This window comes from Gavialis gangeticus, unplaced genomic scaffold (genome assembly GCF_001723915.1).
Source record: "Gavialis gangeticus isolate Ggan-Ray unplaced genomic scaffold, GavGan_comp1, whole genome shotgun sequence".
NCBI lineage: Eukaryota > Metazoa > Chordata > Crocodylia > Gavialidae > Gavialis > Gavialis gangeticus.
In genome coordinates this window covers 135,422,814-135,444,486 of record NW_017729024.1, presented here as the reverse complement: position 1 = coordinate 135,444,486, position 21,673 = coordinate 135,422,814, and the positions used below count along the sequence as shown (strand labels likewise).

General features: G+C 40.5%; 1 protein-coding gene across 1 annotated transcript in view; it reads left to right on the top strand.

The window, feature by feature from the left end:
* NLN (neurolysin) overlaps positions 1-748 on the top strand; it is a 75,953-nt gene extending 75,205 nt beyond the window's left edge. The window contains exon 13 of the mRNA XM_019517779.1: positions 251-748. Coding sequence (XP_019373324.1) covers positions 251-385 — 135 coding nt within the window. The 3' untranslated portion in view covers positions 386-748. The remainder of the gene's footprint in view (positions 1-250) is intronic.
* The last annotated feature ends 20,925 nt before the right edge of the window (positions 749-21,673 follow it).

Below are 21,673 nucleotides of genomic sequence, written 5' to 3'. Positions count from 1 at the left end.
AGTTGAATAGCATTCTGCCATATAAGGCCACATGAGATATGGTTCCTCTCCAGAAATTGATGAGTCCTCCCTGTACAAACACCCTGGTTTGTCTCTCTGATACTCATTGGTAGTTGGTTCTCAGTATGGAGGTAGTGTTGGAAGAACAGTATGCTTCCTCCTATATTCAATGGATTATATTTTCTTTTTTCTATTGATTTAGATACTTTGCATAAACAGGAAATATTGTTCTGCTTTGTTTTTTTATCAGGCTGGAATGAAATACAGAAATCTTATCTTGAAACCTGGAGGATCTTTGGATGGGATGGATATGCTGTACAATTTCTTGGGGCGTAAACCAAACCAGAAAGCTTTCCTGTTGAGTAAAGGCTTATATATTCAGTAAAACTGTGGATCCTTCACAATGGCATATGAACAGGATGGGAACTTGAAATGTCAACCTAGTTCATGCCTTTCTGTGCAACGATGTCACATCATAGGAAAACAAATCACTTTTAGGGTTTTTTAATTATTATTGTATAAATAATGTGTTTTTAAGTAACAGCTACAAAAGCCAATGTTTTGGAAGAACAAGTTCCAAGATACTGTGTTGAAGTTGAAACATTTTACAGGTTGTTTTTTTATTTGTGAAATGTTGTGAAATGAAAGTGATTGAGTGGGAAAAACACACCTTTGAATCTCTCTTTTTAAAAAAGACATGTTTGGATTATGCTTTGTGAATAAATTTAAACTATTAGAAAGAAATACAGTATCTGCTATTAAGAATCTGATTCATTTTTATTCTGCAGTTTCTATATTATACTTTTAACTTGCTAAATTCAATGTAATCCTTTTTACTATGACTTGAATCTACTTTTCCAGGCACAAGATTCAAGATTAAAGCCCAGGGGGAGATCTTTTGCTTCTTGGGGTATTGTGAACTTGAGATGCATGCATGAATTACACCTTTACCTTTTACTCTGATGTATGTTTAACTCTCATTATGTATCATGCAATTTTAAAGATTTGTTCTCTCCTAATTTGACTCGTAGCCCTAAGAACTCTGGGTTGGGAGAAAGAGCCATGTTCTTTGCAGAATGGTGCAATTGCAATAATTTCAGCTGTTCTATAAAATTGTTCTTACATTGAGGGAAATAATTTATGTCCAAAGTAAGCCATAGTAAGTGAAGAAAGATGGTCCAAAAATGCTAACCACGTGTTCTTATTAGTTATTTTCAGTGTGGCAACCCAAAGATGGTCCAATAAAAATTATGGAAATAATCATTACCTCTAATGATGAAGAGTGACTGAAAACCTGTGCAAAGATTACTTGATAGTTTTCTGCGAGATGGGGAAAAAATACTGCACAGTTTACCTAAATAAAACCATGGGACCGTATGCGCTTGTAGCTTATTTAGAGCCTGTGTTGTTAATTTTCGAACCAGGCAGTTGTGATACATTACTACATGCCTATGAACATAGCTTCTTGTTACCAGTTCAGGCTTTTTGTAGATTCTGACCAGATCGGTCTAATCAATTAAAACATTTTTTTTCTTTTTCTGATTAAATTGAAGAAAACAACACAAATTTGGTTCTTATCAACCCAAGTTTTTTATTATTATTACTTCTTTTCTTTTTTCCCCTTAAGCTAACTGAAATCGAGTCAGAAAATGTTGTTCGAAATATTTAAGATATTATTTTATATGAACACTTCTATTTCATTTTGATTTTACTTAATTTAAACTGAAGTAAATTTAGTAACAAATGTCATTTCAAAATGACAAATTGACATATTTAATTAGAAAAATATGCTAATTCACAAATTGCTATCAACCTGAACCTGTATTTCTTCTGGCAAGAAGATTGCAACTGAAAAATTTCACTTACTTCAAAGCTGAATGTTCCTTTGTCAGAACAGAAGAAAGTTGAAGCATAAAGGATTGTACAGAGTTCTCCAATGTAGCTGTCTGAGACAGAAAAGGAAGATTTTGAGCGGGAACAAACTGAAGCCACATCAGCCATAAGGAGACAAAAAAAGGAAAATTTCAGTTTGAATATAGATTGTTTCTGAAAAAATTTAAAGGTTACATTTGTATAATTTAAGATTCCCATTCAAATGATAATTTGGCAAATATAATGCAGTTAGTTATGAACTGATTAAAATATGTTAGTCCTCTTCTGTCTCATACAAAATAAATCTACAGCAATCCAAAATGTCAAAAAGGAAAGTCTCGATCATGTGGCCTAGGCATAAGTATACTCTTTTGAAATATTGAGCACAATAAAGATAAATGTGTCAGGCAGCCAAGATTTTAAAGCTGGGACAATCAAAACCGGCTTCCCCATGTTCTTTGAGAATTTACTGTAAAGTGGATTTAAGAGTAATGTTACCATAAATATATGATTGATACATTATCAGATATTTCCAGATTAACGTCATTTTTGATTAACTGTCTTTAAATCTGGCAATTATATAAACAAAGCATAGAACTACCAAGTCTCTTTACAGCAGGTGACTAATCTGTAAAATTTATGGTAAATTTAAAAACCAATACAGACTTTCACTGCCAATTACAACTTTAGACTCTGATCTTGCAGCGTAATGAACTTGCACAAATCTTTGCATATGCATGCATGTATGTAAGAGACTTGAGAATAGTATTCAAAAGCATAATAATAATGGAGGCATCTTTAGAAAAGCTAATTCTTCATAAGAAAATGATGCATCTTTTGCAAATATTGAATTCTGTATAGATTAATTTCTACTAAAGTCTGACAGGATCTGGGTCAAAGTATTTTGGTTATATCTCTGTTCAAAAAGTTACTTTGACTAAGATAGTGGAAATTTTGAAATAGGTGCCATAGTAAAAGTTCATATGAAAAGAAGATAGAAAAAGCAGCTGTGCAATGAACCTTGTCCACAGTGAATTCCCAAGTCTCTGAACAACAAAAAGGTTATCAAAAGACAAAATTTGACTTTTGTTTTATTTCTGCTAGAAACATTTCCACATGAGGGAGACCTTTCTCTGTATAAATCAAAGAGATTTCAGCATGGGGAATGTATGAAAGCAATGCTTTTAAACAAAAACTATGTCTATGATAAAGTTAATGCATAAAGAAATGTAGCCTAATGTTTAAGTATTAAGACAGATTGCTTAGGACACCTGGCTTTTGGCAGGTTAATTATCTTAGTTATAAAACAAGAGGAAAAAATTTGTTCTCAGATCCATCAGATAAATGTGAAGCTTTGTATAAAATGTGTGGATTTCATCATCTCAGCTGAGCCCAGATCTGCCCTGGGGATAGAAGGAAACTGCTCTGAGGGTCCCATTCAGCCAATGGGAGTTTTGCAATTGAATTTCCTGGGATTAGGCTTTTATATTTATCTTGGAAGATAGCCTGGTGCTTGGGCATGATCAGCTTATAAGTAAAGAACATTTGACTGAGCCTGAACAAGACAGGTGATGCTGGTAGGTAGAAGACACTGTTTTGAAGAGTTTGCAGCCAGATCTTTCTCTTTTGGTGGAAGATAACATGCTCACAATTTACTGATTCACCCAGTGGTTTAGAAGTGTTCCTGGATTCCTGTCCAAGGCTGAGCCCTCACATAGCAGCATCCATGAGTAATGTTTTCTCCCATGACTAGAAAATTCTGTCTCACCCTGGGACAGATTCTTTCCCAACTTCATTCTAGTTATTCATACTTTCACCCTTTTTAGCTGCTCTACAGGAACATGAGATACAAGGGTATGAGGCTTTCAGTGCTTTCAAAATTCCAGCTAGTACAGATTGCTGCAATATGGCATGTCAGCAATACAAGCTACTGCAGATGCATCACACCTTTCCACTGCTCTCTAAGGTGGCTTCCTGGGTAGACTGAGTCAAGTTCACAGTTTCTCTTGTCCTTAACGTGTGGTATGGTTTATGTCCTGGATAATGTAAAGATCACCTAAAACTCTGGGATGAAGACCAGGCTTGTCAGGTTTTCTGTTTCTGCATGATAGAACTCTTCACTATATGAATAAAGCTTATGTGTGTGGAAAATCAAAGTTTTGTGGAGATTAGTTTATTAATTGTGGACTGAACTTTGCCAGAAACTAGGTAGGATAAGCCTTACCCACTACCTGCTTCAGCTGCAAGGCATACTTCTTTGACCTTGCCTTCTGAAACATAAATGGGTGGCAGCATCCCCCCTTCACCAAACTAAAACAGTCTGCCAAACCAAGTTGCTCCACTATATCTTCTTTCTTCATTAAGGAAAAAATGAGAGAAGAGGGGAAAAATGTGACATACTAATTACATGGTCTATACCTACAGGGCATAATGAAATGCCATGTAGATATACCCCAGCTAGCTCTGACTTAGCTCTATGGAGAAGCAGGGTATATTAGTCCAAGGAGACAACCACACTCATGTGACTATAGTGATTTTGGTATTTTAAGCATTTTACTATCACATTGTATAGTATAGATCAGCAGTTGGCAAAATGGCAGATCCAGCTGGCAGCCGGACTCTATTTCCCAGCAGCCCATATGTGCATCGCTGCAGCCAGTGTCTATGGAAATCCTAGCAGCAGCAGTGCCATGACACCATAGGGCTGGGGTTTCCAGGGAAACCAGCCACAGCAGCACTGGCAGGGCATGCGGCCGGGGAGGGACCTGTTCCAGGGCCAGTGCTGGGATCTTGCAGCAGTGACAGTGTGGTCCAGAGCCAGGGCAAAGCCATGATCCACTGCCTGCACACCCCTGCTTGGGGTGTGTGGGCAGCAGATTGAGGCTCTGGCCCAGCTCTGGACCACACTGTCACTGCCAGAAGATGCCAGCACCAGAGCAGCTCCCTGCTACTGCCCCACCAGCACTGCTGGGGCTGGTCTCCATGGAAACCCCAGCCTTGTGCTGTCATGGCACTGCTGCTGCTGCTGAGGTCTCCATGGAAACCAGCCTCAGCAATGCTGGCAGGAGCTGCTGGGAAAGGGGGTCTGCCATGGGCCCAATCTCGCTCACGGGCCAGACTTTGCCCACCCCTGGTATAGATACAATGTTGCTTGATTTAATACTGGAAGCAGGTCACATGTTAAGGTGTGTGTGTGTAAAAACCTGTCTAGGATATTTCCAAGTTGGTGTGCCAAAAGTTAAATACCTAACACAGGAGGCCTTTCTTAGAGTTGCTAAACTTGTGCAGCTTCTGTTAAACTGATTTCAGAACCTCTGAAACTCAAGGCACCTATTTGGCTACTTAACTTTTGGAACCTGCATTTAAAAGTTTGGGCTGAAATCTGTAGTTTTAGCTCATAATGTGCAGCCTTCTTCTGAATTCCCTGCTCAGGGAGAGTGGGGGGGGCAAGCCCAGCTGCACTGGCCTCAGCACCCCTACTCCATCCCCTGTGTCCCCACCATTATGCCAGCAGGCTGCCTTCTGTCAGAGCACATCTTTGTGCTCTAATTGGCTCAGCCAATCAGAGCGCGAATACAGCGTTACGAACAGATTTAGGCTTTTATAATATTAGAATTTCTTCTTTCTAATCTTTTCCTGTGTCATCCTTGTTTGAGCTTAATTTCTGTCCTAGGCTAAAAATCAAAATTCAGTGTTCAGCTTCATGATCAAGGGCTCAACATTAAAGCCAAAGGGTAAAATACTTGCAGTTAGCAAAGAAGGTAGAGTTTTCATCCGATAATTCTTACAAGGACAGTATACTTCACAAAGTATGTTGCTGCCAGAAAAACACTGGGATGCTGACATCTTATTGCAGATAGCTGTTTTCTACCAAAAACTGGCATGGCTGCTTATTTTTATTTAGCAAGGTAAATGAAGATTGCCAGTTACAGTGCTGCCTTCCTCCTCCCCTTATCACGTGTTTTTCTTTGGGACTGCTCACCCTACCTTGCTGCCTACTATTCAGCTTTACTTTTTCTGACTCTCTGCTTTCTCATATTCTTAAAACATATTCCAAAACTAATAACAGTGCCTTATGTACTTGTGTGATCCTCTGTACCAGCACCTTAGCAAGCTAAACAGCAAAATTGTGTATTGTATCTCCATATTTAGTTGTCCTAATGCATGCTTGCACTCACTGGAACATATAAGAGGCTAGGATAGTGAACAATAAGCCAGCAAGGTATGGAACTAGATTGCTTATACTGCCAGACCTTCTGCCCCTTCATAGGAGAGAACTACAGCAACTTTCTCAAGAAAGGCATTTCTAACACTGCAAAGACTTAAAAACTTCTTTCAGTACTGATGATTCTTAGCGAATACATTGACCTACCACTAAAGAGAGAGTGATGATTCACTCACATTATTTTTACAAAGAATAACAGAACTACAGGCTCTCTCACTTGGGTGCATAATATTGCTGTTACAATTTGTTTTATTATACAAGCTTATCTGTTGTGCATTCATTGCATAATGTGACAACACGTTTTATGACAACCAGATTGCTCATTTTAATCAATAAATAGACTTAGCTAATTATCACTTTAATTTGTTATACAATATTTATTCAAAACGATTGTACTGATGTCCAATAGTCAGAAAGCAATTACGATGACTGCTTACTTGGCATAAAAGAGGCAGTCGTGGCAGCTAAAAGTGTCATAGGGCCAATGTCTTCCTCTCCCTAGAACACCAGGTAGTTTCCAAGTGTGTGACATTGGGAAAGTGAATGTTGTCAAGTAGAAATTGCTGACAGGAGTTTCCAGAGGCAGAGCAAGTGGCACAGAGAGTTATGAGAATAGGGAGAGAGCTGACAGCTGTCCATGTGGTGGGTGGAAGTTAGATGTCTAGATATTTTGGAGAGTGAACCAACTACTGCAAAAGTTTAACCTGGATGTCAATAGTAGGTTTGTTTGGCAGCAGATACTGGTGGCAGGAAAAAGAGGAAGGTCGGGTGAGGTGTTTTTGTGAGCATTTTGGAAGGGTTCAGATGATTTTTTTTTCTGCTGCCTGCACTTTAAAATATGAAATGCAGGAAACTGTAATCTTAGTAGCTCAATGCTGTTCACTGAAAACTTAGAATACTCAGTGTTCTAAGAATTAAAAATAAGTGCCACAAATACTGCATGCATATGGGTATAAATAGATCATATTCAAATGCTAAAGAGCCTGAAATTATGCACCAACATGTTTAAATACTTCAGCTTCTTTTTGGCAGCTGGAGATCATTATCTTGTGCCAATACCATAGTCTCTGAGTTTCTACTGTTAGCTGTGGAAAGAAACTGAAATTAGGAGTTCTTCAGTCTGGAAGCCCTATGCTGGAGCCTATGCATACATTAGTAAAACATCATTAAAATTTTCTAAAAATTATAGAAGATATCAAAGATACCACATTCAGCAAAGAATAAATCTTCTGGACCTCATTAAAATGGATAAAGAGGAATTAATCACTGGACTAAAACTTGGTAGTTGCCCCAGGACCAATTCTGAACCTTTTTAAACTAAGACACCTCTTGTTAGACTCAAGGCACCTCTTGGAAAATGCCTTTTTTTTCCCTTTTTTTCTTTTCTTTTTTTTTTTTTAAGCTTTCATTCATTTTTTGACTATGGAAAACTAATGGAGCAACTCTTCTGTTGCAAAGAACTCAGAAAGACCACAACAGGTCAGAATGATTTTAACACTGGATTCCAGTTTGAAATCACTGGGCTCCTATACATGTGCAGGGAGCCTGCTCCAACGTGCACTGGAAATCCAGCATGTCAGAGCAGACTCAGTTGAGTTTCCTGGAGTGCAGAAATTAACATGCTCCAGCAGGCTCTAGCATCACGTATCAGCATCCCTGCACTGAAAAAATGGTGGTGGGGCTCTTGGAACTAAAGCTTGCTCAATTAGCTTTAATTCAAAGTGCCCCACTGCCATTTTTCAGCGTGGGGACGCTGATACATGTGACAATCAGGTGTTTTTAATTTGTGCAACTTTCTAATTAAAGCGCACGCACACGCAGACGCCTCCCGGAGCGCATGTAAAAATGCCCTCTGGGTTTATCAAAGTTTGGTCTTTATCTTTGCACACCTAAAATTGCTAATAGTGTGTGGCTCACCACATCACCCTTAAAAGGATTTCACAGCACCCTGTTTGAGAATCACTGCCATATTACCTGGCTCCATTCAATATGAGTGAAGCAAGAGCAGTTCAAGCCATACACATGGACATGCAAGTACTGGATGCCACACAGGAACTAATTTTACCAAAACTGAGGAAAATAATGAGCAATATTAGTTGTAAGGAATACTTTACATTGTAAAATGGGCTTGAAAAGTGGTAACTCTGGAAATAATTCATTAAATGACCAAAATGCTATGATTCCATAATTGAGAAGACAATCACAGCTAAAAAAGCTATATAATGTGCATAAACTATATAATGCGGAAAAAAGGGAAATAGGTGGCAATCAGTAAAAATTAGGATCCAAAAGGAGAAGAAAATAACGAAAGCCAAGAACATCAGGAGGAAAATCCATGGTTGAAAGTATAGACAGTAAGTATTTTAAATATATTTGGAATAAAAGACATTTTGTGATGAGATAGACCAAGGGTAGCCAAAATCATAAGTGATGCCAGCAGCCTATGTTTGTGGCAGATCAGAAAAGGGACAGGGAGCAAAAGGCAGAGCAACAGATTGGGCAGGGGAAGGGAATTAGAGTGGTAGATTTTGGAGCCTCTTGCAGTAGACCTTGGAGGCGATCTGAGGCTGGGGTGGGGGGCTGAGTGCCCACGTGCATGCACGCACACGCCCCAGCCCAACCTGTGGGGAGGGAAGGGGCGGGGGCTAGATTGAGGCCCCCATGATGAGGGACTGTGCTGCAGAAGCAGGAGTAGAGATAGTTGAGTGGGGCCCCAGCCAGGTGGGACTTACTTGCTGGGGAGGTGCACCCCCAAATAATTTTTCCTCCCTCTGCCTCAATCTGCCCCCCACCCCTTTCCTTCCCCACAGACTTACCTTGGGGGAGGGGGGCAGCACACAGTAGATCTTGAGGTTGCTTTTAAATGCTAAAGGTGATTTCCTACTTGAAAAGGTTGGAGGCTACTCCTTTATATCTTTAAGCACTGAATAATGGTTTCTTTGCTACTGTTAAGCAAGTGTGGGTATATGTACTGGCTTCAGTTGAGTGATCAGATTGCAGAGCTAGCAATAGCCTGAGAATTAACTGACGATGATTAAATAAGATAATTTTAAAAGGTTATTTGAGATCTTTGTAGGGACTGGTATTCCCAGAACACAAACCTTTGATCACTGTGGGCCCAGTTCAGTCGCTTTAGCACGTTATGTTTTCAAACAAAAACAAAGTAGCAGTTCCATTGCAAAGGGGACAGGGAAGACAAATCCATCATGTCAATTAGCTTAGGTTATAGAGATTTGTTTACCAGGAAATCAAGAAAAATTGGTACATATTTAAAACTGGTATTGAAACTTTTTTCTCAGCTGTTAACAAAGAACAGAGACATTATTGTAAATCAGTATACACTGTAGAAATGAAGCCTTTCAAGATGAATTCCTCATAGTAATGAAGGATATTTTAGAGCGTGATTATTTTTATAATATTCCTGTATGATTTATAGTTGGTTATGTACTTAGTTTAATAACAAGAAAGGTTGAGGCGCTGCGTCAAATGTAAATAATCTGATTCATGCAGGACACGTCTACACATGAAATTAATTCACAGCAGTAAACTCCAATTCACTGTTCCTGGGCACACTGTGGAATGTGCATCCAGAACCGCAGCATGTTGAATTGGATCAGAGCAGCCCTGGCTGAGCAGAGGAGATGGGGCGGGGGTCAGCCAGCCAATGCGGGGCTTCTCCGAGCCGGCTCCATGTGCTGCAGAGGGGCTGGCTGGAGCACGAGGGTTCTCCATTGCAGGACTATTCAGCAGCCAGCCCCCCTACTGAAGCTCCCTCGTGCCCCAGCCAGCCAGGTCAGTGTTTCTACATGCATTACTGCACAGGAAAAAGCCATGCAGTGAGAGAGTACTTCTGTTTACAGGTACTAACCTGATGCAGAGTTTGTTTTCTGCAGCCTAATAAGGCCACACATGTAGATGCCAAGACATTTATTGTGGAGGTAATTAGGCAACTGCAGTACACATCTTTTGTAGATGTGCTACAGTGTTGTTGTCAGTCTTGAGTCCAGTTCTATTTTATAAATAATTTTGTGAATGAGTGTAGCTTGTGCCTGAAGGAGCAAATAAGTTGCTCCATGTAGTATTGTAATGTGGCCTGTGGTGTGGAAACAACACTGTATTTTCAGGAACTTACATAAAGCAGTAATAATCTTGCTACTGCCCTTGAAGGGTCTAGGGGAGGGATCAGCAATGTCTCTGGGCAGAATGCCAAAACTGCAACCTCCATTTGTAAGAAGTTGGCATGCAAGGGGTGGGCAGCAGGGGAGTTGCAAGGGGCCTGAACCACATTGTGGCAGCGCATCCCCATCCCCTTCCCTGAGGCATGTGTACCAAGCAAAATGCCTTTGCATGCCATGCTCTTGTACATGTGCGAGGGGTTGCCTACCCCTGGGTTAGGGCTTAGCCTAGTGTTACATAGGGCCTGCCACACCAGGAAGTTCCTGCTGCCTGCCCCAGACTATGTCCTCGGATGCCACATTTCTTGGACACCCTGCCTTTTCAGGACTTTCTGTATGTCGTGTAGTTAGTCATGACTCTGGAAAAATTTTATTTTCTACCTTCCAAAAAGAAGGCACATGTCTTATTTGGGAGCATGTTTGGGAACAAGGAAACATGGTAGATACTTCATGTGGGATTTAGGTAGAATTTAGGTTCCTAAATTCAAAATTGTGAATCTGAAAATTCCTGCTCATCTGCTATGTAAACCTGAAATCATCTCCTTTTTCATTTTAATGTTCCCTGGGTGCTTAGAGTTGTACTTCTGCACATACTCAGAACCACCTCACTTGTTCACAGGGCTGCGAAGAACTCAGAATCTATTTCCTATAAAAGGTCAATAAGGATTTTAAAGCAAAGCAGCCCCCTGAAGAGCCATTCTCTGAGAATGCCTAAAACACACTGGCAGGATTGGGATCTTTGCAACCGTAGTTTCAGCTAACACTTTCTTTTAAAGCTTCCAGTGGTGATCCCCACTATTCGTATAAGAGCCTTTTAGTTGTTAAATCATTATCCTGGAAGTGGATTTAGGTTCAGTTACTTTCACAGCCCACAGAGCTTCAAGACCACATCTTTCACCTCCCAGGAGCATGCCCAAACCACCAGGCTAAGAGTTCATCCAGGTGGGAGGGACTTCCCACACCTCCAGCTGAAACTCATGGAACATGTGGGTTTGGACTCCCTCTGAACCTGAGTGTCCCAGTTTCCAAGCAAGTGCCCTAATTACTAGGCTACTGTACAAAACGTGAGTAGTGGCATAGCCACTACTAGTTCTTCCTGTCATGTTTTAAAAAGAAGTGGTTGCAACTGCATTTTGTGAGAAACCTAGTCCTGTTTGTATGTGCTGGGTGTGATCTAAGAGTGCCTCCTAGATCATATACTTCAGGAGACTTGGGTAGGGGAAAGCCTAGTTTTTGAATCCCAGCCAGGCTTAGGTATGAGTTTGGTGCCTTAGTCTTAACAGGGCTGAACAACTCTGTAGTTTGGGATACATGCTTCACTGCAATTCTAAACCTCTAGGAAAATTTAAGGACAGCAGGTCAGGCACCTACAGAGTAAAAGCAGAAGTAGTAACAGTTGAATAGGGATTTTCAAGGTTGTAAATTTGGATTTAATTGCCTAAATTCTACCTTTTCTGTATTTGGCCATGTGCATCTCATTCAAGGTACAGTATTCCACACCACAGGTGAACACCTTGTGCGGTACCTAATCTTAGGTACTTAAACCCTTTATCAAATTTAACGCTCTCTGTTCTGATTTAGAATTAATCATTTGGATAAGTTAGGTAACTGTTGTCAGGAAAATGTTGCCTGGTTAGTGATATACATCAAACTGACTTTATTTGTAAAATATTGTCTGTGTCAGAAAAACCTGGCTAAATCAACAAGACTGCAAACTAAATAAATACTTATTTTCCTATGTAGATTTAATAGGATAGAATTTGGCTTGGAAGAAAACATGAGAGTATGCTTTTGACCTTGACTTTTAATTAAATTAAATTGTGGCATGTGGCCTTATCAATAATTGGATAATTGCATGAGTTCAGGCTAGGAATTCTTAAGTGGTTCCTCCTATGTTTGAAAGCTTGCTTTCTGTACACTTCCTTCAAATAGCTTCCATGCTATTATTAGCAACAGCACACCTTTGAACAATATATTTCCTCTATTATGTCATTAGTTTTATCATGTGAATAACTTCAATATATTGCATTTAGAACAGAGAGAAGTTTAAATTAACATTTCCAAATTCCTATTTAATTTAGATTGCAAGAGACATGATCAAGTCATGTAGACCCTGCCTCTTAAAGCTTTATTTTAGGTTTGTGAATGTGCTGCTTGTTCTTCTGGCAGTGAGAAAAGAAAGGATTTAAAATAACATCTCTTCTGTATAAGTAAGTTTTATTTTTCAAAAGCACAAAGTACAATCCCTGTGTGTGCAGCTGGGTTTATCAGTAACACATTATGGATGTAATTTTAAAAATATGGCACCTGCTGGTAGGTATTTAAGTAAAACTGGCCTTGATTTTTTTCCGAGATGCTGAGCCACTGCAGCTCTCCTAGTATTCAGTAGGACCTGTAATTATGAGAGTTAAAAATCATACAATAGAAATTTGCTTAATCAGGTACCTTTAAAAAATTGTGTGTTTTCACATGCAACTGTTCATTGATCTTGGAACACCTTACAAAGGTGGATAGCATATCCTCTATTTTACAGATAAGAAAAATGAGATCTAGAGAGGTGGAGTAATTTCCCTAATGCCACAGTGAGTCATTCTGAGAACAAGAAATACAACCAAGTTTGCCTCACTACTTGGATAATAACCACTAAGAAATGCTGCTTCTATATTTTTGTGGGTAAACTAGACTTCAGTGCTATGTGTGGTTTAATCTTGTAAATTGGAAGATAATATTAAGTGTAGCATAAAGCTGTAATATTTAAAAAAGAAAAGATAGGTTATCTGATACTGAACTTCCCATTCCATGTGAGAGGATCATGTAACCACAATCCTCACTCATGTATATTAAATAACATTTCTAATATTCCAAAATATAAAATCAAGGGGTCATTATTTCCCAACAGTTAAAAACTAGAGGCAAAATATGAGCACCGTATATGAAACAATAGAGTATCTCAAATATCATCGTGTAAGTCAGAGCATGTGGACTTTCTGGTGGTGACCATTTTATTATCTATCCACTGGGCCAAAATGAAGTGGCTGTGAAAAGCATGACAAATCTTGAGTATTTCAGCAGTTCCACTGCCTGTTTTAGCAAAACACATAAGTGCATTCAAGTGCTTTACTGAGTAGGCTATTTTGTAGCCATGTTGGTCTGAGAGAGAGAGATATACACAAAGCTCTTGGGTCAGAAGCGATATCTTTTATTAGACCAACTAAATAGTAATAACAAAATCCTTTCTTGCAAGCTTTCTGGCACATACACCCTTCTTCAGGGTGAGGAGAATTCAAAGATTGTAGAAGTCCTCCTAGGTAGAAGATACACTTCCAGCCGCTACCTGCCCTGTGCAAAATGGAGTTTATTCCCCTGGGTATCTGAGAGTACTTTTGCGAGAGTATTGCTCTGTGAAGTGTAGATTAGGCTGTCTTCTTCCCTGGAGGCGTCTGATGTCAGAGGCAGCCAGGGAGGTGAAAAAAATCATTTTTACTTGTTTAGCAATTAAGTTTACTTTTCCAAACGACTGAAATATGATATCTTCCATGTTTCAGTGATCTATTTGGTAGCCATGTTGGTTTGAGAAAAAGAGATGCACAAAGCTCTTGGGTCAGAGCAAGTTTCAGTAATGGAGTTACCAGTACTGAATATTATTGTAATTATTTTGTATTTGTTATGAAGCTTTCTTACTTCATATGAAATAACTGTGCCATGGTATCTCTACCTAAACAACTTGGTGTAATCAACACCCACTCAGTGTGTCCTTCTGGTCACCTCTAGTTTGTGTTTGGGCCACAGAGAGAGTTATAATGAGCCTGATACAGCAGGATCCTTTAGTTTGGGTGCTATCAGTTGTCGTGAGATTCACAGACTTCAGGTTCAATTGCCACTGCTGATGACCTATGCAGGAGGTCATATTTCATCAGCAATCATGGAAAGAGATGGTCTTTATTATAGAGGGGAAAGCAAATCTAGTCCTAATATATTTAACAAGGTTAAATTATTACATTATGCCATAGATCCAAACACATGGCTGGAAGCGCTGTGTGTGTTTTAATTATATGTATGCAGTGTATGCTTAATGTATAGGGAAAACTTCTGTAGTAGTAACAACAAAAGGGATACTTCCTGAATGGTAATTTCAATATAGTTTTTACAAACAGCTAAATTCATCCCATATCCTACAATTTGTCTTTCAAACTTAAACTAGCAAAACTGTTCACAGACAACTTCTTGTGGCTGGCAATATAGAATTTGGAAGCATGAAGTGTCTGAACATCATAGCTGTTTCAGTTTTTCTGATTTAGATGCTTTAAATGTAGACAATTTACACTACAGAATGTGGGTGTCTGGTTTCAATACATTCAAAAAATGTGTTGTAAAACCATGTTGACATCTGTTCTCCTCATGTTTTAATATTTGAACTTTAGGATTAGAAACCTCAGACCTGTGCTGAACACTTAGATACTGATGGCCTAATCCAGCTTCTATAGAAATTGATGGCAAAAATGTCACGTACTTAAATGATATATTTTTATGTGCTTTTCAGATGAAGTAGTAAGAGAAAGTCTATTAGGAAATCCAAATAACAGGTACAGTTTCACTTTGTTTTTATGTGGACACATCTTCACATAGCTTGTAAAAAGGTGACTTTTGCTTCCATACGAAAAGCTAACTGACTTTTCTATTGGATCCAATATTTACTGGCAGCAAGTGGCAGTTTTTTCATAGTTGCTACTTATTAATGCCACCATGCTTTGAAGTCATGTAGAATCACAGGTACAGTGATGCTTTTAACTCAATGGCACTACAGAAATGTAGCTATTAACTATCTTAAGATGGGCCTATGAAATGAATCTACACAGCAGCAACATTTGTGATACTGTGCTGTAATAGGGGTTGGGTACAGAGGCTCTTACTGAGAGTGGGCCAGGCAATGCTGCAACCTGATGCAGGCAGTGAGATAAGGGCCAGCTGTAGAGCAGTGAGCGGCCAGGGGAAGACTAGGACTATAGGGATGAGTGAATCATTTTGGGTGGATGGCGGCTTACCCAGTTTTGGCAAGCTGTCGAGGGCTGCATGGGTAGCCCTGCCCCCTGGTCACCATTTTGGGACCAATGTCCCAGGGCCAGCGCTGGTGGGGCCTAGAGCGGGGTGCAGGCTGGCAGGGGCCTGTGGAGCCGGGCTGGGCTGCACCAGCAGGGAGGGGGGAGCTGGCCCGGCTCCACAGAGCCCCTGCCACTCTGCTCTGTCTGGGCGCTGCCCCGGGACACCCGTGTGGGCCCCACGCTCCCGCTGGCTCCCTACCTGCTTACACCCAGTGCCTCCCTCAGCCCCACAGTACCGGCGGGGGGCAGCGCATAGGCCCGACCCCGCACTCGCTGGGAACAAGCTGGTGCTACGCACGGGGGAAAAGCAGCGCCCCCCTGCCCCGCAGAGCTGTCCTGAGCAGGCGCCAGCCACGGGGGGGGGGCACTTTTCCCTGTGCTCAGCCCGCCCCCACTGCCAGCCTGGGCCCCGCGCCGCCTCTGTCGCTGCCCCGTGTGCAAGCTCCGCGCAGGCAGCGGCAGCAAAAGCGGCCCAAAGTGGCAAGCGGGGGGGCTGCTTTCCTCCGCGCTGAGCAGCTGCTGCCACCGCAGCACAGCCCCGATGGGTGAGCCCGGAGCCGTATTTTGCCCACCCCTGACCTAGGAGCAAGCTGCATGGCAATTGGCAGCAAAGGGCAGAGCTCTAACAAAGCAGTAAGGTAGTGACTGAAACACAGCTGAAGAGATTGGCCCATCAGGGAAGGAGCAGGGCAGTAAGCCTGCTGATTAGCAAAGAAAGAAACAGTGTGTCCCATCAGGCAGGAGGTGGCCTGGTGGTCAAAGTGGTTGGAGCCAGACAGGGGATTTGAACAGGGCATCTGGGCTAGAGACGGGGAGTTTTCCCTAGGCTGTGGTAGGAGAAGAAGCTCATCAGAAGACTAAGTCTCAGGTACAGCTAAATTTTCATGTTTCCTTGTAATTGTGCTGCAAGGCATGGTAGTGGCTAAAGGGATGGAAGGAGGTCACTGAGGGTGCCTTGAGAAAGTGCCACAGGTGAATCCTGTGCGGGCTATAGCAGAGCTCAGGGAGACCGTGAGGACAGCCCAAAAGTCCAGCATCAGAGAAATGGAGACTTTTTTTATTGGAAAAAGGGGTTTCCAGGCTGGCAGCCTGCCTGTTTGAAGGTAGTCTCTCCAATGTGTCATTGTGGCAGGTAAGGTGGAAGAGAGTGCCAGGTGCCAGAATGAGGGCAATAGGCAGGGTAGAATGCCAGGTATCACAACCTTAAATTGCAGGTTATAATACCTAGTTTGACTTAAAATGTATGCAATGTAACTCTATACTGCATAAAATTAGTAAAAGAACTCGAAGCACATATTTTATTTGTGTATATAATTTAAATATACCTGAAAATTAATGAAGGATGAATGTGCTAAGACACAGATATTTGGAGGAAGGAGTACTGGTGGTTTTGTTCTAATGTAGTGAGGGAAATACTGATAACTTACTGGTAAATTATAAGGTTAGTTTCTGGAGCATGGATAAGAATCCCTGAAGACATTCTAAAAAGATCTTGTGTTATATTTGTGCCTTCAGAACACAGACTAGTTAATTAGAAAACTTTTTGCAAGAAACACAGATGAACCTAATGTTTTTTACAGCCATAACCACTTTGTTGCTCTTGCTCTTTATTACCTATGTGACAAAATATTTGATCAGAGAAATTAAACTGATGCATTTGGAAGTTACATATTAGAAAATCTGAGAGTGGCTTCTAAAGAAAAATAAAGGTTTGAAGCTCAAATTCAGTGAACAGTATTAATACTGGTAGTCTAGGAACTTCCCTAGTAGAAGAGCAACTCTATTCTGTAACACTTGGTCAGTTTGAAAGGTATCTACTAATCCTCTTGGTCTAAAGTTAACAAAAGCTTGGCTGATGCATTAAACCAGATATGCTGCACGTGTGGGAGAGGTACACATTTACTGAAAGAGTCCAAACATGGAAAGTCTCCTTAGCTTCAAAGAGCAAATTTATTTTTAATTCTCTGGAACCAGTTTAGAAAGCAGTGACGGCACTTACCTCACTATATCAGGGAGATGGCAGTGTTTGTAGCTCAAAGACCGTTTAGAATGGCCTTATTCATGAATTCCAGGTATAAAATCTTAGCAAAGTTATTGCCAGTAAGAATAGAATTGTTTCTACTCTCATTTAATCACATTGGCCAAACCAGATTTATGACGACTCAGTACCACAAACAGCTGAGAAGGTTATCTGATACATTATATTAAACAAAAATAAATACGATTAAAGATCTTATTCTGCCTCTGGAAATTAAACAGGTGTTCTAATTAACCCATATTCTCTTCTCCCTCATCTCCAAGAACACTAAATATTTTAACCTTAGTCCTGTATTTATGTCCTGCTTACATACACACATGCAACTGCAAGCTTTTGTTACTAATATTTTATCTGTTCTGTCTCTGCTACTGGCCAGAGATGCCTCTTTTCATGTTTCCACTTTTAATAATTGCTTTGGTCCAAAAGTCACATCACAGTTAATTTTTGCCTTCCTGTTGATACCTGTAATTGCTACCCAACATTGCCATCTTACTTTTTATTTCAACACTTCTTCAAATTGCACCATGCGATTGAAATTGTTTGCTGTTTACCTTCATATTCTTGCTAATAAATAAAAGTGACATGTTTTAGTGTGAGACATCTATATTTGCATCTAGCCAAAACACTTTAGAATTATTCACTAATATTTTCCTTAAGGTTCACATACCTGGGAAAGTCACTTAGCTGTTCAATAAGATGGATCAATTACATTGCATGTGCATGACTAGCAGCACATGCTACCCCACAGATATGTTCCAGTACTGACTTCATAAAGTTGCTTCTAGAGGATAAAAGGATACTTTATGGCTTTTCTATTCAGTCCCTGCATATGAACTGTATTTATAATTTTTGTAGCCAAGAATTAATACTTACATTACTTTTTTTCTTTTTTTGGCGGGGGGGGGTTGTATTTGTACAGGACCTAGTGCAAGTGAATCCCCCTAATTGTGATCTGTATCTTCTAAGTACTTGTTCAATACAAGTACATAATAATGATAGTGAAACTGGAATAATGTACTATTGAAGCCAAGTTATCAATGTCTCCTGCAGAAAGTTTATAATGAAAATACTGTAAAAAAAAATCCCCGCAGAAGTCTTATGTTATATTAGCAGGTATTTCATATATGTAGTAATCCTCCAAGTTTAATATATTTTGTTAATAGTAATTGGCTACACGCACTGCTGATATAAATCAGCATAACTTCATTGCTCTTTAGGGGATCTTTGCCAGTGTACATCAGCCAAGGATCTGATCCATACAAAACCACACCGTATGCCTTTTTGTAACTACTTTACCTTAATTCTGACAAGACCCATAAAAAAGAACAGAATGGCATAACCTTAGCAGCCATTTGTTATTGCTATTTTAACTTTTTTTCCTATCAAGATGTTAGCTAAAAATCTCATAAACATGTTCTTATAAGTCCTAGAATTGGCTAAAAATTTAGATTATATTTTCACGAAAAATATCCAAAACATTTGAAATTCTATTAGTGGTAAAACTGAACATTCGAATAAAAACACTGGTAGATCAAAATTGTGAATTTAAAAAATGTTGACCACTTCTCACTCTGATCAGCTCTTCCAACACAGAAATTTACAAATTATACACTACGTGTAGTCAAATTAAAGGTAAGACTGGTAAGCACTGCCTCTTAACTACGTATTACCCAAGTTGTTCACCATACAAGACCCTCTTTTCAATTGCCTATAACATTACCAAAATTTAGGTGTTTGTGCTAAAATTTCCGTGCTACCTCAACTTGAATTCAGCCAGAACAGTTAAGCAATCTCTGTCAATGACACCAGGAAAAAATGCATTGTTTTAATTAAAACAAAAAATTGATCGTCTTTGGAACCTCTAACATCCACATGCTTTAGAACAGGGATTTGATTTGATTTTCTCCATCTTTATGAAAATCCATCAGCATTTGGACAAGGTATGAACCTTTATGCAGTGGTCAGTTTGATAGTTTGCACGTAGCGTTTAATACTTAATCTCTGAAGTGTCTGTTCTCCTTGAGCCAGCTCAAGCTTGTTTTGTTCTTACTGTTGCTGACTAGATTGCTCACATACCATTGTCACCAAGTGACAGAGCATCCTCCGTCAGTCCAGAGCTCCAAGGATAAAGCCAAACCAGGTTTTCCCTGTAGTGGATGCTCCAGTTTGATCTGGGCCAGAGTAAGGCTAGCAGTGGGAATGAGAGCAACCTCAGTGCATTTACTATGGTACAATAATTCACTTCATAATGACACAAAGCCCCTGTCTCAATCAGTACTCAGGGATGGGAGGACTTGCTCTGAGAATGAATTGGGGTTATGTTGTGAAGGGGGCAGTCTGTCTATCCTTGCCTCAGTTGCTGGAAGTTATTGTGCATAGTGAATTAGCTGAGGGACTGCAGGAAGAGAAAGTGTGATCTTATAGGTAAGGCACTCAAATCCAATTTATCAGAATAAATTCTATCCATGACTCTGTCACATATGACATTTGATGGGTCACTTGAAATAAAAATTTACACAAGTGATCATCAGTTGTGTCCTTCATTGTCCAGGTGCCTGTCTTGAGACCGGTCTGTAGAAATTCTGATCCCTCATAACAACTGAAGTCAGCGGGAGCTGTGCTTTGAATGTGTGTGTTCTTCGCTTTATGAGTGTCTGATTAGAAATGCTGAACACCCAGAACAGCAGCTGAACTCCATGACAACTGTGCTTCAAACATACAAAGTACCATATAATGCTCAGAAATCTAAGAAGTCAGATGATATGTACTGAGTCAGATAACTGAGCATCCATAATTCACAGGTATTTTTACTTTAATTTGTCTGAGTTTCCCATCTCCTAAGGGTCTTTGGAAAATAAATCCTTTAATGTTTCAATAATGCAAAAGAATTGTCCAGATAGCCTGTGGATCAAAGTTAAGGTAGTTACAGGGGGCTCTAGTATTGGGGATTAAGTTTGCTAGATGAAATGTATTGGACAATTAGAATATAATAATAAAAATAGCATTACCTGAAAATTACTAGTAGAAGGCAGGCTAGATTTGCCCCTTATAGACTAGTCAAAGAGTGTGTGTGTGTGTGTGTGTGTGTGTGATTCACAAGTTTTCATGAGCTGAAGCTCACTTCAGATGCTGTGTTAGGACATGCAGAAAGCAGAGCATAAGAAGGAGAGAGAGAAATTAAAATATAGAAGACAAAGGAGACAGGAGAGAGAGATAGGGAGGAGAGGGACAGTGCAGGGATAGACAAGCCAAAAATACAAAATTCTATACATTATGGTTTGTCTGTAAGGGGTAAATCTACCTGCCTTGTACTTGACTTCATACTAACACAGCTAACTACATCGCTTTAAAAATGATTGAGCCTTCCAGCATAGTTGCTTGGGGAAGCTTTCTGTATCTTTTCCTCCCTATCATCTTACTAGCAAATTGCCCATCAAGAATGATGGGGGGGTGGGTTCCAGGTCCAGGTCTGCTGCCCCCCCCCCCCCCCCCACTGCTCCAGGTCTGGCCCTGCTCTACCCACCCCAGCTGCTCTGGGTCTTGCCCTGCTCCATCCCCCCCGTCACTGCCACTCTGGGTCCAGCCCCACTCTACCCCCATGTCCTGCTGCTCTGCATCTACCTGGCCTGCTTCTTCCCCCCTCCGTCCTTGCCGCCTCCCCATCCTCACTGGCTATTCTGGAGGGCAGCGGTGGGGCACCACCACTGTGATTTCCCCCCACCACCCTCAGGCAGGGAGATGTGGGGAAACCCCGCTACTCAGGCAGCCGGGGCATGTTTACTGCCGCCACAAACTTCCCTGGCTGCAGCTCAAACTTGGGCCTGTGCAGCCTGGCCTGCACCACCTGCCCTGTTGGTGGCACATATGCAGTTGCCCTAAAGTGTTGTGACAGACAGACAGACAGACTAAGCCTTTTATTATATTAAAATGATTCGCTGATGTAATGACAACTTATTCCCCCCCCCCTTCATTTTTTTTTCCAAATTGTATTGAGCTGTCATTGGAGCTTCTCTGAATTTAAGCACCCTTTCTCTTGACTGAATAAGTTAATGGTGAAGTTAGAGCAGAGATTCATAGAAAAGGAGATGAGCTTCTTATTACTAGAAAGATTAAAGCAGATTGCAGAGATTGCCTGTTTCACAGTTCTAACAGCACTTTCCTTTGTGTCACATTCACATTGATCAGGTTTACTATTGCCTCTTTAGACACTAATTGCTGTATTGATGAGTCTGAATTGGCTGGTCACACTGGTTAGCTGAAAAAA